Source organism: Thermobia domestica, chromosome 8 (genome assembly GCF_964235325.1).
Source record: "Thermobia domestica chromosome 8, izTheDome1.hap1.1, whole genome shotgun sequence".
NCBI lineage: Eukaryota > Metazoa > Arthropoda > Insecta > Zygentoma > Lepismatidae > Thermobia > Thermobia domestica.
In genome coordinates this window covers 159803654-159821766 of record NC_137461.1, presented here as the reverse complement: position 1 = coordinate 159821766, position 18113 = coordinate 159803654, and the positions used below count along the sequence as shown (strand labels likewise).

Sequence of the window (18113 nt, the reverse complement as noted above, 5' to 3'; positions counted from 1 at the left end):
CCAAATTTCAGAGTATACGAGTCGCAGCGGCTCAGGCCTAACGTCATTTGACATATGAGAGTTGAAGGTAGCAGATATGCAGAAAGTATCGAAATACATATCAAACATAAGGTATTGTGGCATGCAGATAAGTGAATTTTCCTCAAAATTGCGCTACGTTATACATTTTTATTTCGGTAAAGACGCAAATCCATGAAGAAAGCTTTGCTGTTTATGCGCAAGATGCATAACCGAAAGCAACGCCAAAAGATGGCTCAGCCCTTTTGTTCTGAGATTTTGATGACTAAGATGCTCTTCAAAGTGGACGACTAATCACAGCAAAAGTGGATAACATGTAAGCAGTCCTGACATCGCCAATTACCTAAACATCAACCGCTAAACAGTTTAAAACCATTGGGAGAAAGCTCACTACTTGAAGAAACTCAACGTTTGGGCGCTACATGATCTAACTCAAAAAATATTTACTCGATCGAATTTCTATCTGTGAATCTCTACTGAAACGTCACGGATTCGAACAATTTCTGAAGGAGTTGATCACGAATAATAACATGTGAATAACCTACAACAACAATATGCGAAAAATATCGCGGATTAGGATCAGGATTTAGATTTCTGGGCTTTCGGCGTCTAAGGCCATTTAGCCCGTCACGTTTTGAGGGATGACGTCCCTCGGCGAGCACACAACCCGGGGAAAGGGAAATAAGAAAGGATTGGGGAAGGAAGGAAACTACCTGGGACCTATAATTAGGTACCACCCCGGCATTTGCCTGGTGTAAATGGGGAAAACCCAGGAAAACCTTATTCAGGGTGGCTGGCCTGAAAAAGTTTTACACTTTTTCGACCGAGTGGCCCCAGCGGGAATCGAACCCGGGACCGCTCACACCGAAGACGAGCGATTGAAGTAAGTATAAGCTCCACAGTCTGTGGTAAAGCTCACACTGACGCTCAGAAAGATTATGCTGTGAGTTTGGTAAGATTGAAAGTGCATCGTGCATCATGAGCTGGACACAACGATAGACTCGAAGCTGTACTGTCGACAATTAGCGGAAGTCCATCAAGAGATTCAAACCTGGTACTGTCTGATTATAATCTATTTCGTCTCTGCAGAACTTCCTGTTTGGTGTTAAAAAAATTTTAAAAGAGGCATGTAAAACCTATGTGTCGCTATTTTTTAACCATAAACCTCTAGTGTTCTATAGCGACGGGATAATGATGTCGGAAGAATGGCTGAATGTCATCGAACAAAATTATTCATATGTGGTTTCATAATGTTATTTTCAAATCACAATAAATGTATTCTCAATTTTGACCTTCAAGAGAGTCTGATAAAATTCTAACAAATTGTTTCAAGAATTCAATAATAAACAACAAATATTTATTCAAAATAATAAACAATTTAGATATTTTTATAAAAAGGCCTTGTGTCCATCTTAAACATAAATTAAACATAACTTTCTTGCAAGGCTGTCTATATTCTTTATTATAAATTAACGAGAAATGTTACAGTTTCGGAAGTATATCACTTCCTTCTTCAGACTACTATTCCAACTGAAATCATAGATAACATAACATAATTTGTTATCTCTACCAATCAAGAATCATTTTTTTCTTTCATTTTTCATTAAAATTCAAAATATATGTCCATTGTTGTGACAATTTTAAACTCTTAACAGAAATAATACATTGTTAATTAATCTTTATATTTCTTTTAACATATATTAATTAAATTAAATACAAATTAACTATCTAAATATTGAAATTTTCTACCTAATATTGAATACTAAATTTTCTACCTGAATATTGATTACTAATTAACTACGTGAATATTGAAAAACATATAAATAAAATTTAACCCTATATTGTCCTTATATTCTACTTTTCTTCTTTCTTCTTTCTTCCCTTTTCAAAATGTTCTCCCATTCTTCATTAATACTCAAACCACTATTCAAGTTCATAGCTTTAACGTACACTTCTTTTATCCTCTTCGCTTCTTTCCACTTCGTAACCAGTTGTCTCCCTTCATATTCCAATATTTTCGCTCCTTCCCAGTTTACGTCGTGGCCTGTTTCATCTACGTGCTTGTAAATTGCATTTCTGTCTCTCTTCAATCTTATATCATCTTTATGCTGTTTTAAACGTTCTTGCATTCTCTTCTTGGTTTCTCCTATATACACCTTATCACACATCCCACACGGTACTTCATATATCACTCCTTTCTTACATAATTCCGCTGACGTTCTCATCTTCTTTTTCTTGATGATATCTATTATCTTCATTCCTCCTTGCCTGTACGTCTTAATACCTTCTCTCTTAAGAATTCTTCTTATCTTCTCTGATATCACCCCTGCACTTTCAATACCATGCCATCGTTTCTTCTTGTCCTCTTCTTTCTCTTCTTCTTTCTCACTTTTCTTCCTTCTATTCCTGCTCTTTTTCTTGTCCTTATCACTGTAACCATTGTCTTTCAATTGTTCCCATAGTTTTCAATATTCATGTAGTTAATTAGTAATCAATATTCAGGTAGAAAATTTAGTATTCAATATTAGGTAGAAAATTTCAATATTTAGATAGTTAATTTGTATTTAATTTAGTTAATATATGTTAAAAGAAATATAAAGATTAATTAACAATGTATTATTTCTGTTAAGAGTTTAAAATTGTCACAACAATGGACATATATTTTGAATTTTAATGAAAAATGAAAGAAAAAAATGATTCTTGATTGGTAGAGATAACAAATTATGTTACGTTATCTATGATTTCAGTTGGAATAGTAGTCTGAAGAAGGAAGTGATATACTTCCGAAACTGTAACATTTCTCGTTAATTTATAATAAAGAATATAGACAGCCTTGCAAGAAAGTTATGTTTAATTTATGAACAAACAATTCTTCAAATAATTGTACCGGCACTAATTATTTGAATAGCTGTCCTAATAATTTTAACAACTGTAATTAAGCGTATCATATTTAGCACCCAGCTGGTACTATTCTCAAATTGAAGATTCACAAATAACGAATGTAAGTAAATTGTTTAAATTTGATACTGAAGAACGCCTGATGATATGAGATGTTGCGCTACATATGTTAAGAACGATGTATTCCATCAAACGTTTATTTGAAATGTACTCGAATAGATAGTATTATACATTGGTATTTCTTTGGTTAATATTATTGTTCGATGCTGACATATTTTTCTTCATGAATTCAAAATACAAACGTCACATTTTTAATGCATTCTCTTCTTATTCGCAATTTACTTTGAGGTTATTTATTTACTGATTAACACATTTAGATATATCTAATAATGGAGTTTTACACTGGAAATAATAATAAGCCATAAGAAGGATTTTGGAAAATAAGTATTGCGGAATTCATATTCTATTTAGTCCTAAAGTTATTATCCCCACATTTACGTGATGGTGATGTGGGAAAATTCCGATTACGAGTAGCGAGATCCAAGATCAGGTTCTTACAAACACTACACATAACTGTTTCATTCTACAAACCTGGGTCATATTCTACCAAATTCATTGTGATGGTTGTATTATATATTACAATAAGAGCGGGTGAAACTTCTAGAAGAATATGTATTTCGGATTTTAAGCTCCATAACTGATAACAGTGACTCAATAATGTTGAGGGCTGGCCGAGTTAGCTGCTGTAATTCACCTTGATGTGTGACAGCAAGTCTCAAATACTCCATTGTCATCTAGTACATGGCATATTTGCTGGTAGTAATGCATCCTGTTAGCGGAAAAACCGTGCCCATCGCATAGCAAGAAATTGCTGTCCACAGCGTTATAGTGCTGCTGCTATATAGGGAGGAGACACTTTGGAGTATAAGCTTTTAAATGCGTTCACTATACATAATACTGCTTGTTAGAAATAAGGTGCAAGATGTCTCATAGAACCATGTTACGTGTGTCGGATCATGGACGATCCACTTTATACTGTAGCACTATTTTCTTTGCGCTAAAGCAGTGTCGGCGGTGATCAATTCGACTGCCAAAGTTCAGATTATGCAATTCGTGACTGGCTGTGATCATCACAATATATTGGTTCAGGTGGTGACTGAATTCTGCAGTCCTTTCGCCATATTCGCTCTGTTGTTCTTGGTAACAATCCTCTTCAATGATCTGCAATTTCTGTCACTGAGCCGTTCACTATTGCTTCCCATCGAAGTTGTTTTGCCATGAGTTATGTAGGCCGCCAGCACCTTGGGCACTGGTCCTGACATTATAACTAAGACACGGCTACCTTAGATATGCTTGACAGATGTGACCGCGTACCAACAATTTGACCTCTTGAAAATTCAGGGAGGTCTCCCATTTTACATCGCTAACGTCTACCCGCTTGAACACACGCCTGCGCTCTACCCTATCTATTGTATTATAGACGATCACCTACACACCACTCACAAAAGCTAGGCACTGCTAAACATCTTGAGTGTTACCACCTCACTAATTTTATTGCTGGAAACTACAGGGTGTTTCCATTATTTTGATAAACTCCTAACAATAAAACAAGTTGTTGTGTCACGTGTAAACCACTTGAAGGAATTTGGTTTACACGGCAACGGCATAATATTTTAGAAATACAATTAAAACCGGAAGTAGTAGTAGATTTATACCACTTTCAGTTTTATTAGAGAAATTAGACTGCAAATTCAATGTATTCTTAGAACTCTTAATCAATTACAGAAAACCGCTTCTCGCTATCTAATACGGCTTTTATTTTATGGCGGTCAACTTAAAACTGGAAATGGTTGGTTTCTGCCACTTCTTGTTCGAACAGAGGGTTAAAAAAAAGAAGGTAGTACCTATTCTTAGAACATTAAATCGGTTACATAAAACTGCTTCTCGTTATCTCTTGTGGTTTGTGTTCTATATAGAGTATTAAACCGTTAGTTGCAGTGGGTTTCTATACCACTTCCAGTTTTAGTAGAGACAACCAGGGACATAAAACGTGTTTTTGGGACGGTTAATCGATTCAAAAAAAAAAAAGTCTTTTTATCTTTTGTCATAGTGATCAACGTTAAAACTGAAAATTAAGTTCTATCACTTTTGGTTTGAATAACGGCTGCCAAAACTAACTCGATTCCTAATTTTTGACCTTTTACATACTGACAATAATTGATCAAATTGTCTTGAAATTCTTATCTCCTGGACGAGCGGACAGGATAAATACGCAAAGGAGTTTTGCTAAACCAAACTCCTTAATTAGGCTAACCTGATGACTATCTAGGACATTGACATTTAGAGAAGCAAATCATACTTGTTGAAACCATTATGCTTGCAAAGTATTTTCGTAAAGTTAAAATGTATCGAACATATTATTAATATATATGTAATACCTTACTATGGCTGTTCTCCCACATATTTCGTAACTTCAGTTCTATCTGCCCACTCTAATAATAATTAGTTTATACTTTGAGCTGTGTCTTATACTGTTGTCATGAAATTTCGATAAATCAATAAATATTAGAATGTGTAAACAGTGCTATAGCAAATAAAAAGCTTATAAACAACATTTCCTACTGTATATTTAGTAAAACTGTCTTGTGGCCCTTAATGCATTCCAATACATTCCCCGGACATGTATCCCTTCCAAAAGCACTACATGTTTTAGAACTTTTTGAAATCATTCTGGCCTTCAATTTTCCCTTAGTTGCAACGCTTTTTTCTCTACCCTTCTAAAATATGAACGACGAACTTTGCATCGTAATTCCTTCTTGTGAACACACTTTCTTATTCATACCTGTAATTGAACTTCTGTTCGTATTAATGAATGAATAAATAAATAAATAAATAAATAAGTAAATAATAAACTTTAGAAGCAGAGAATTTTAAAGATTGTCAAAAGATACCACTACCTACTAATAATATTGAAAAACTCATTAGTAAAATTAGAGCATAGGACATTGGTTTTGTATATGCAATGTAACCTGAATACGTATATATGATAACTTTATAATTTACAATAAATTTTATATTGTAAGTAGCAAATGTCCACACGTTAATGTGACCATATTTAGTAATCTTCCTTCTGCATCTCTTATATTATTAGGATTTGTCTAAACTCGAAATGAAATGAAATCTTTCAGTTTTATGTCCCACAATTATGCCGGGTAGGCTGCAGGAGACGGTGATGGTGAGAAATGAATGAAATGGTGGAATGAAGAATGTGGGAGGAAACGGGAGAACCCCGAGAAAACCCACCAACATGGTGTTTCCTACCACAAAGCTACTTGGTGCGAGCTTGGTTCTAACCATGGACCCCCTGCACCAGAAGTGAACGCTCTACCACTGAGCCACCGCGGCTTCCTAAACTCGAATCGTCGCACAAAATGCAAATGTCTCATATGGGCATCTTAGGAAAGCACACCCGTCTCCTTTACTTCCGTTATAGGTCAAAGATTTAAAAACGTTGAAACATACAACTAATTATTTTAAATGAGAACCCCATATATTAAATTTCATGTCTCTAACCTTCCGAAATATATACATTTTAATATACTAATTGTCCCTCCCCTCTTCCTCGTCGAATTTGTAAAGTTCCTTCCTTGGTGTTATCTTCATCACTGCACAAATTTCAAGTTTGTACCTTAAACAGTTTGAACTGAGTGTTGATCACTCAAAAAGTCACTCAGTCAGTCAGGACTTTTTTTTTTTAATAAATAGGTATTTTCCTCTTAATTTCTAGATTCTGATTATATAATATACTATTTTCAGTTATTACAATGTTCCGAGGACCCTATTCCATATCAGGATGCAGATATGGATTTCGAGGAGCCAGATTTAGTGTGGTTGGAAAAAGCTGAAAGAGAGCTCAGAGAAACTCCTGAGAGAAGACAGGAGGCTGTTAAGGAACTACGGCAGTTGATTCTAGGTAAGTGGTTACTCATTTAATCTTCTAACATAGCGTCTTCAGAAGAATATGTACTATCACACATAATGGCTGTCTTCAGAGTGACCAAAGATAAGCAAATGATCTATTTATATTAGGAAAAATGCAATTTTGCAGACATTTTTCCTTTTGAAACCTTACAGAAGAAGTTGTTTTAGGATAACGGTTAAGATTTGCGTCGTAGGTTTCGTTGAATACCTTAGGTCGGGCACATACGTTCCGGTATACCGGTGAGGTTTACCTCTACAGGTAAACCGGAGCATGTGTGCCAGCCGCTGCATGCCATACAGCACAGGCGTAGCGACCTGTGCAGGTAACCGGAGAAGAATCGAAATTCAAGGCCGGGCACATACGTTCCGGTATACCAGTGAGGTTTACTTGTACAGGTAAACCGGAGCATGTGTGCTAGATGGTGCAGGACAAACAGCACAGGCGTAGCGGACAAGAATCGAAATTCAATTCTTATTACCTGTGCATACGTGTAGACCTGAGACCGGGCACACACGTTCCGGTATATCGATGAGGTTTAAATGTACAGATAAACCGGAGCGTGTGTACCAGCCGCTGCAGGCCAAGCAGCACAGACATGGCGACCTGTGCAGTCGACCGGAGTAGAATTGAAATTCAATTCTTCCTACCTGCGCAGGCCTGTAGACCTGAGCGTATGTGTGAGTCACTCCGGCACACTTGTACATTGTTTAGGTGAGTTGTCAGTGTTGCCAGAAAGTTGACAAGAAAAGTCGCTAAAAATTATTCGTGATATTCCGAATAATATATATAAATCCATGCAAAGCGGTTGGCGTACCCGCCCTTAGAATGGAAAGCCCGGCTTCGATTCCCGGTTGGAGCTCACCTGGCTCGGATTCCTCCGCGTTCACAAAAGCTTTCTAGGAAAAAACATGAAATTGAAACCTTTACAGAGAAAAACACTTACATCCATTCACCGTTTACTAGAGCTTTTAGAAGTAATACTGTATTATTTCTGCCTTTCAATGGAAACTCTGCTAGCTAAATGACATGGAAGGTTACAATAAATTGTTTTCCGTTAGATGATAAGACGTAGTCTATTAGAAAACAAAGCGGGATTCTATAGATATCACACTCTATATGGGCTGTATATTAGCCAAACTTATTAACACTTGGAGTAATTCAATTAAGTGAAAGGAAAACAAAGATAAAAAACTGTTTTCAACTAATAGTGCTTGATTTGTTCACACCACAAAAATCGCTAGGTTTGTAAATAAGTCGCCAAATCATCATTTAAAAATCACCAAAAAAAGTCGCTAATCGGAAATGTTATGTCTTGTCGCTATTCTGGAAGTCGAATCCCTTAGATTTAGCGACTTTTCCTCAAATTGGCAACATTGTGATTTGTGGCTAGTTCCTTGAATACGGAGCGTCGGTCATCGTCTTCTTGGTTGCTCGCCATCTCTCAACTGAGTTAAAATCTTCCTTGTAGGTTTACCGTTGCGTGTGTGTGTTCTAGCCAGCATAGGTATACCCTTCCGGTATACCGGTGAGGTTTACCTGACAAGTATATCGTAACATGTGTGCCCGGCCTTAGTATTCATCACGTATAGTATATGATTTTTTTACTTTAAAACTCGTAAATTCAATGTAGAAAGTGATAGGTAAAATACTAAAAAAAATTCACATAACTTAATAGTAGCATCATGTGTTTACAATGTCATCGTTCGGCCCTTCCTTCCTCTGCACTATGTCCCTCTTCATGATCTATACTATATGAATTCGGAATATTTTCATATATAATGTTCATCATTTACGTGGGGTTCCCAATTGTCTCGGTTTGGGTGGGATTGACCAGGTTATCTACGTCTTGTCCCAGATGACTTTTTTTTTTGGTTCAGTAGGACGGTTAAAATCCTGGAATTCGATCTCCTGCTGCTTGAATAAGGAATATGCGGTACATTAGTTACAAATAAATAAATAAATGCAAATTTGCAATTTTCACAATTGCTAGTCGTACTCCTGTCTCGTTCTTGTTTGCTATGAAAATATTGTAAAAACAAGGCATTCTAAAAAATAATATTTCACTTCATTTGATATTTCTTTAGCAGGATCAAAGTTTTATCATTTTTTGTCCCAGTAAGTATAAACCTGAACATATTTTTACTGAAATATACCATAACTAAAAGCTTTTTTTTTAATTTCTGTTTTGATGATAATAATCACACTTTCGCAAAATTTAATTTTTCATAAATATATGTGATACAGTTACATGCTGTAAAAATGGAAATGATATATCTGGGAATTATAGAAATATGAATATATCAATCACAATAAAACTAATTATGTAATGTTTAGAAATCTAGCTTTATAACTGAAGTTGTAATATAAAGCTTTTAATTTTTCTTACAATAATAAGATTATTAACCGAAATGACATAGTTACACTGCATTCATATAAATTACAATTAAATACATAATTATAAGGTCAAAGAAAAACTATTGTCTATGGATTAATATTTATGAAACTATTCTTATCAGAGTATAAACACCTCATCCAGTTCCTTTCCAGGAGGTAAGCTTTTAATTTGTTTACAAATCTATTTTGTAACACATATGTTCCTTGCTTTTTAAGTCACCTCCAGACAAATGAATATGCACACATCTATCGTGAAATATTTGTCCTGAAATAGTTCAGCCAATAGTTGGGAATCCAAGATTTACGTTCAGTATGTAATTCAAAAGAATCCTTCCTCTACCCAGCAAATACTTTCCTGTTCTTCATAGAGATTGTTTTTAATGCAATTTTTGGTCCCTTCACGCGTGTGTGCACATTTATATAATTATAATGTCTCCACTCCTTTTTTGTATGATATTCTATTATTTATAAAGTGTACCTAAGAGCCTGTAAGATTCAATTCTAAATATAGAATCTCTTCCTAATGAGGAGTCGAAACGATTCTGTACATTTTCACACGGTGTCCATTATCGAGCAATTTCGCACAGTCCTGCTTATCGGATTAATCATTCTGCAGGTGTCGTGCATTTTCACACGGTCCACCTGTTAATCACATGATTCATCCTGAAACAGCTTTCACAATAAGGGAAGGGATGATACAGAACAAATGTGATCTAAGTAAGAACAGAAAAAAAGCAAACACAAGTTAAAATAAATACGAACTATTACAATTAATATTAGAAAAGCTAGGAAAAATACAGAAAAATTGAGCAAACACAAGATGATGATGATGACTTTTGAGTTTAACATCCCTTTCAGCAGTGAGGCTACGTGAGATGTGGACCTACTGATTAACGTGAAATCCAAACCACATAAGCTCCCGACAGGAATTGAACTTGGGTCTCCCACGCCAAAAGTGGTACACTAACCGCTTAGCCGCAAAGGAGCTCCCCAAACACAAGTTATAAGGAAGAGAAAAATAATTACAAAAAAGGAAAACTGATAACGAAAATTATAACAAATTAAACTGGACGAAAATTAAAAGAAAAGATAATATTATGAAAACAGACTAAAATGTGTTGCTAGTGTCTACTCCAGTGTTTTCGGAAATTGATATCGTTTCTCAGGCCAATGTTTAGGGCATTCTCCGCCTAAGTTGGTCAGGAACTATATTTTTGGAAATTAATGTACGTCAATAATAAAATCATTCTCAACAATAATGAATAAAACAAGCACTGTGTTACCTTGGTACCTCGAAATAAGCTCGAAGATGGTACCTCGTTTTTACAGTACGACGCACTGAAAGGAGACAGATGAATTCTATGTTTTGGTTACGGAGGATTGAAACCAGCTCGACAGCGAGCAATGTGTTTTTTGACGGAAGAGTTGTGGCAAGTATTTTTCTTAATTGCACACCATACATGAAGATATGGGAAGCACACATGGTAAGACGTTGGTTATACCAACCTTGTATACATTACTGGCAGATTAAACAAAGCGAACATACAAGCAAGTGTCTAGCCCTATATTTCTTAAAATGTGATCTGACCAGAACAAACCTCGAGTGCTGAGTGGATTTTGAGCTTGCAGCAATCAATGCGTTGTGCGGTGTTTCCTAATTCACAGGTTTCCGGCTGCCATTACCATTTCAACCAGAACATGGGGCGGAAAGTTCAGGGCATAGGTCTCGTCAAAGAATACCACCACAATAAAGATGTACGTCATCATGTTGGTATATATAGTGCACTATCATTAAAGCTGTCAAGCATAATCGATGAAGAATGGCTGCTCGTCATGGAGGACTGTCAATCTGGCCAGAAAGTCAAAGAGTTCAACGATTATTTAATTGAACAAAGATGAACAATTCAAACATTTTAAGAAAAACATAGAACTACAATGGTCAAAGGCACAGAACAAACAACCCAATGGGGGGTTGGCCCAACACCCGCAGCATATGCAAGGGCGCCCATTAGGGGGGCGCCCCCTTGAAGAAATTGTACTTCGGAATATCGAAAACTCAGTTGTATTTTTAGAACAGTTACAGCAAAATTTGAAACTATATTTGAAATGTCGCTTATACTTGCCCCCCTTGGAAACCACAACATGGGCGCCCTTGAGCATAGAAGATGGCGGGGACCTTAAAGAATGCTTGAGCTATCTTTTAAAAAATGGAATAATGAACAATAAATTGTACAAAATGGATTGACAATGTAGAGAAGTGCTGTTTGCTTGGAAAATAACAAGATAACAAGGTTCATTAGAACCGTCTTGGAGTATGGAACTAATTTTGCATGTTTTACAAATCACATTTTCCTGTGCTCTGGGGCGGGCACGTTTTTCTTCAATTTTTGAAATTCCTGACTGAATTTTCTTATGTACCGCTTATTTTATTTTTTATTTATTTTAATTTGTGATTGTTCTATCTTCTGTTCCCAATTATTTTAATTTTTGATTATTCTTTTTCTGTTCTTACTTATTTTTATTTCTTATTCTTTTTGCCTTTATAAATTTCAATTTGCAATAGTTTTTGCTCTTATTTTTCTTTTATTTTAATTTCCCATTGCTTATATTATTATTTTTATCTTCTTCTTTACTATTACTTTTATTTGGTCATCTTTTGTTCTGTGTCTTCTTCTTAGTTATTTTAATTTCCTTAGTTATTTTCTTTATTATTCTTTTTGTGAAGGTGAAATATTTTCTAAGCTCTCCTTCTCTAGCATTAATTGTATTGTTCGTATTTATTTTAATTTATGTTTGCTCTTATTTATTTATTGTAACAACAACACAACAGGCGTCCTGCCCATTTACAGTGTTTGTTTACATATATGGTAAAATATCATTATTTTTACAGAAGAAAAACATACAGAAATTTTTATTGTTTCATTAATTAACTCAGCTCATCATACTACAAATTGTGTTCCTAAACATTTTTTCAGACATATTGAATATGTCTATCATTTCACACTTTTCTTCAATATTATTGTAGTGAGAGCTCATTCTCCATTAAGGGGATTTATACATGATGTCAGTGCGTGCTTTCTTACAGTACATGGTACTACTATTGCTTAACCTCGTTCTAGACGTCGGAACATGCAGAAATATATTAGAACTTAGTTCTATGCAATCAATTTTATTATTTATTATTTTATGTAGAAAAACTAAATCATTAACATACCTACGTTGCTCTAATGTCGGTATATTGAAATTGTTTGTTAGTTCTGGGTATGATAGGTATGCTGGGTACATTCCAGTTTTTTTATACATTAGTAATCTCAAAAACTTACACTGCACTCTTTCAATCATCTGGATATATTTTCCATTATGAGGAGTCCAAATAACAGAAGCGTATTCCAGTTGGGATCTTATATACGAATAATATAGTTTTAAAATTGTCATGTGGCTACGGAAGTCTCTACTTACACGACAAACAAATCCAAGACTCTTATAAGCATTGTTTGCAATAGTTTCAATGTGATTTGCGAAAGTCAGTTTTGGGTCGAAGGTAACACCAAGGTCTTTAACAGTTTCCGGCCTACAAAGATTTATACCGTCAATAGTATAATCATAATTTATGTATTTTCCTTTTCTAGTAAATGTAATAGCTTTACATTTAGTTATGTTTAGGCTAAATTTATTCACGTGGCACCAGTGTTTTACATTTTCCAAGTCTTCCTGGAGGTTTTTACAGTCTTCAAGTGATTTAATTTGAGCATATAATTTTAAGTCATCTGCAAAGAGTAAAGTATGCGATTTCTTGATGTGCTTAGTTATGTCATTGATAGTGATGAGGAATAATAAAGGTCCAAGGTTTGATCCTTGCGGTACTCCCGATGTAGCATTAAAATTGTTGGAGATATGACCTTTGTAAGCTACAGATTGTTTGCGATCACGTAAGTATGATGTGAACAGTACTAATGCTTGCTTAGAAAGATTCATAAGAGCTAGTTTTTCAAGCAAAATGTCGTGGTTAACTAAATCGAACGCTTTCTGAAAGTCTGTATAGATTACATCCACCTGCCCACCTTTGTCTAGTTCTGAAGCTATAAAGTTTGTTATAATTGTCAAGTTAGTTGAAGTGGATCTATTCTTGAGAAATCCGTGTTGGTATACAGAGATACTGGATCTAACATGATTAAGTAAACGATTGTGTATTATATATTCATAAATTTTTGCAAATGGGGATAGAATTGCAATTGGTCTAAAGCTTTCTATATTTTTAGCATTGCTAGTTTTTGGAATAGGACATATCAAGCTTTCTTTCCATCGGTCTGGAAAAACATTATATTTTACGGACATGTTTAATAGTATATGTATAGGATGTTTTATGATATCAATAGTTCCCTTTATTATGTAAGGTGGGATACCATCAGGGCCACACGCTGTTCTAGATTTCAACCTTTTAATGGCATGTTCTATTTCTGATATTGTTATTTCAGTGATTTGGAAAATATCGAGTAATATACTTCTAGGTTTGTGTGACATTAGAGCATCAGTGTTATAACTCACAGGTTCATGATTGTAAACAGACTTAAAATAATGTGCAAAAGCCTCCGCAATATCCCTGTTACACTGTAGACTTTCACCATTATACATAAGGGGGCCATTAGTCAAATGCCTTGTTTTATTTTTGATAAAATTCCAAAAGTTTGTTGGATCATCTGCTATGCAATTCTCGGAGTTAGCTACGAATTCTTTGTATGCTTTCGCAATTTTTGTCTTTACCTCCGTCCTTAAACTACAGAATTTATCACGGTAATATGTATTATTGTCTATTGTGTTCTTCCACTTTTTGTGATAGTACGATTTTTGTTTGATTTTTCGAATTATTTCTGAGTCAAACCAGACAGGAAAGATTTTATTACTGGGATTCTTTTTAGTTGGAATGCATTGTTTAAATACGTCATCAATTAATTGATAAAAAGTTTCTACAGCTTTATTTACGTCATTTGAATATGAAAGGCAATTCCAATTAACTTTTGAAAGTTCTAAATACAATTTATGATAATCGGCTTTTCTGAAATTAAAACCAGATGATCTATTGTTTACTTTTTGTTTCGGAAAACGTTTAACTGAAAGCGCTATAATTAAGGGGGGATGGTGATTGTCTATAGGTACCAATGGTGAATTTTCACGGTTTACTTCAATTTCGCATGCATTCGAGAGTACTAGGTCCAATGTACGGTTATTGGTATTTTGTATATTATTATACATAGTTAAATTATAGAGTGACAGGAAATTGAGGAGGCTTTTACATTTAGTTGAGGAATGAGTGAAGTCAAACATAGAATTGCTAATTTCCGGGAGGTTGAAGTCCCCAATACAGAGAATAGAGCTACCCACTGGGCAATTACTTTCAATGAATTGATAGAAGTTTTCGTAAGTGCTTATTTTCGATTCTGGCCCTATATACAAAGCACAAATATACACAACTAATGATTTATTTATAAGTTTGATTAGAATACATTCAAGTCCTGCATCATATGAATTAACAAACTGAACATTGAAATCTGAATGTATTGCTATTATTACACCCCCTCCCTTTGATGTCCCAAATAGTTTCAAGTTCCTGTCTTGACGAAATACCGTGTATCTGTCATCAAAATATTCAGAATTATAGTAACCCTCACACAACCAACTTTCAACAGCTATAATAATATCATAGTTAGAAGATAAAACATTAGTGTAAAATATTTCACTTTTACATCGTAAGCTACGACAATTCTGGAAATATATTTGCAAGTTAGTTCTACCTATTTGTGTTAACGTGTCACTGACCTTCTTTTTTAAACATTCTGGTGCATGCATATTTTTATCTATTATCTTACTTACAGATGGAGAGTCCTTGATACACATTTTTCATTTGACTGGGTTTGTCACAATAAGTTGGTTCTTGGACGAAGAGGGGGAAGATAAACTCTTCTTCCTGCTCCCTGTGGCGCCTTCAGAACTCAGCTGTTGGATTTCTTTAGCCCCGGGCTGTTCAGGTGGCACACTATCACTTTGGAATGCAGTCATTGTTGTTTGCTGCTGGTCTCTTTCTTTCAAGTCCCAAAGGGTGAATCTCTTCCCATCTATAAATAAAAACCGAAATTGCATATACGCGTAGCTTCCTTTCCTTCTAGCCTCATCTAGGTAAAATTGAAGTTGCTTCCGTTCGTCACGCACCTTATTTGAATAATCTTGGTCGACGTATATTTTAGTGCCTCGAAGTTTGCTCCTATTTTTTAACACAAGTTCCTTCTTTTTATCACTAATAAACTTGCACACAATAGGTCGGTTTCTTCCTGGCGCTTTCCTTCCCACTCTGTGCGTTCGCTGAAGGTCTTCGTCTTGTAGTTCAATATGGAGTCTATCCTGAATCACTGTTCTCACTTTGGTTTCGGTTTCTTCCCAAGTTTCTTTTGCACTTTCTTCTATGCCATATATCACTAAATTTTGTCTTCTTGAATGGTTTTCAAGATAATCGATTTTGTCTTCTAAATATTTCGCATATTCTCGTAAATCACTCACTTCACTCGACATGTTTTTTAACTGTAATTCAACGTTGTTGAACCTACTTGTTAGTTCACATACACTCGTTTTTAATTGTTTTATTTCTACGACAATTTGCTCGTTGGAACTGCGAACATTGTTAAGGATTTCCTTGATATTTGCCAATTCAGATTTGTGAGGGGGCCCTGGATTGCTTTCCACACAACCAATTATGAGCATCGTAACTAGAACCAAACCGTATACAAAATATGCATTTTGGCGTTTGGTACCCCTTTCACACTGTACATTAGAACTGTTTTTCACTAACGCAATAAAAAGGCCTATTCTGGCACTCCACGCACTTATTGTATCTCCCATGTTACGCTTGGTCGCACTCCGGAGCTCGCTGCAGACACGTCTTCACTCTACGAAGGCACACTCCTAAAAAAAAAAAACTTCTGTTCTTATTTAGTTCACATTTGTTCTGTGTCATCCCTCTCCATATAGTAAAACCACTTTCAAGTTGAATCACATGATTGATAGGTAGAGCGTGTGAAAATGCACAACACCTGCAGAATGATTAATCCGATAAACGGACCGTGCGAAATGGCTCGATAATGATCATCATGTGGAATTGCACCGTGCGAAAATGCACGACATCCTTGAAACAATGGAGTTACACGTTCTAGGTGTCATAGGATGGAGCGCCCTGTAGCTTATCCAGAACTATTTTCTGTTGCATGCAGGGGCAGATTAAGGCTTTTGGGTCCCTGGAGCCGACTATTTCAAGGGGGCCCTATGTCACGAATAATTCCCGCCCTAAATTTTCTTTGCTGCCTTCCACAGCCCCATAGGCTTATCGAAACACCGAGAAATATGCTGTAACATTTTAATGTGCTCCAAGTTTGCAATAATTAGTTTAATTACATTTGTTATTAACAGCTAAATGCTCATATACTGCAGTGTAACACATAAATGCCAAATACGAGCACAAATTGGTTTGAATAGGAGCGCTTTATTGTTAAGGAGATTTGGAAAACCTCCTAGATTTGCTCTAAGTAATGACATAGATATTTCAAAGGAATTACCCCTTAAATGATCCTGACTTTTTGGGCTATTTTTTAGACTTCCAGTCAAGCAGCTACTGTATCGTCACTATTTATCCTAGGATCATGGTTCATACCTCATTCTCTTCAGAATAGAGCTGGCTTTCAAATGGTACCACTTGCATGCTCATACCATATACCAGAAGCGGAAAAAAATGTCAAAGTGAAAATTTCGGAGGGAAAAATTTTTTTCTCGAACTTTGCCCCCCCTGGACCCCCCCCTGTGTGATCGTAGTCATTTAAAAAAATCTGATAAATAGTACTTGGTATACTGAATGTGTGTGCCAAATTTCAAGTTTCTATCTTGAATAGTAAGGGCGAGAGAATTTTTATCAAAAATTCCCACAATGCCCCAAATTACCATAAAACACTATGATCTCAGGGAAAAAATTCCTGAGACACACCTAATTACCCTAGGACTATAATCCGCCAATCATTCTCTTCAGAATAGAACTGTCTTTCAGGCGGTACCATTCACATGTCTCCATCATGTATCTAAGGCGGGAAATTCCTGAAAAAGGGATTTTTGGGGGCAAAATTTCCCTTTTTTCAACTTTTGCCCCTCTGGACTCCCCATGTTTTTACGCAGAAATCGAAAAAAAAACTTCTGGTAAATACTACTCGGTGGACTGAATGTTTGTACAAAATTTCAATTTTCTACGTGAAAAAATAGGCCCGCCAGAAAAAAATTCCCTACCATGCCCCACTTTTACCCTATACAGAAGTATATTTGGATAAAAATTCACTGAGACGGCCCTAATTACCCTAGAATAATAATTCGACCGTCGTTCTCTTCAGAATGGAACTGCCTTTCAGACGGTATGAGTCATGTGGTCCTATCGTGTATGTAAGGCGGGAAAATTACGAAAAACGGGATTTTGGGGGTAAAAATCCCCTTTTTTTACCCCTTTGCCCCTCCGGTTCCCCCCTGTTTTAGCACTGACATCGGAACAAAAAATCTGGTAAATACTACTCGGTGGACTAAATGTTTGTGCAAAATTTCAATCTTCTACGTAGAAAAATAAGCCCGCCAAAAAATATTGAACATAGGCTTAGAAAATGAGAAAAGAAATTTTTGACTTATGACGTCATCACCTCCTATGTCTGGACGCAGGACGGTCTAAAACCATACGTAATGTCTTCTACAAGGCCTCTGGACTTGGAAGACAAAAAAAAAAAAAAAACGGACGAAAAAGCTCAAATAG

The 18113-nt window shown here is 35.6% G+C and overlaps 1 protein-coding gene across 3 annotated transcripts in view; it reads left to right on the top strand.

Annotated features, from left to right (window-relative positions):
• Positions 1-18113, top strand: part of LOC145693314 (clavesin-1-like) — a 283708-nt gene that overhangs the window by 136510 nt on the left and 129085 nt on the right. For all 3 annotated transcript variants that reach the window (XM_081769190.1, XM_081769189.1, XM_081769188.1), the window contains one exon: positions 6733-6889. In XM_081769190.1, coding sequence (XP_081625316.1) covers positions 6733-6889 — 157 coding nt within the window. The remainder of the gene's footprint in view (positions 1-6732; positions 6890-18113) is intronic.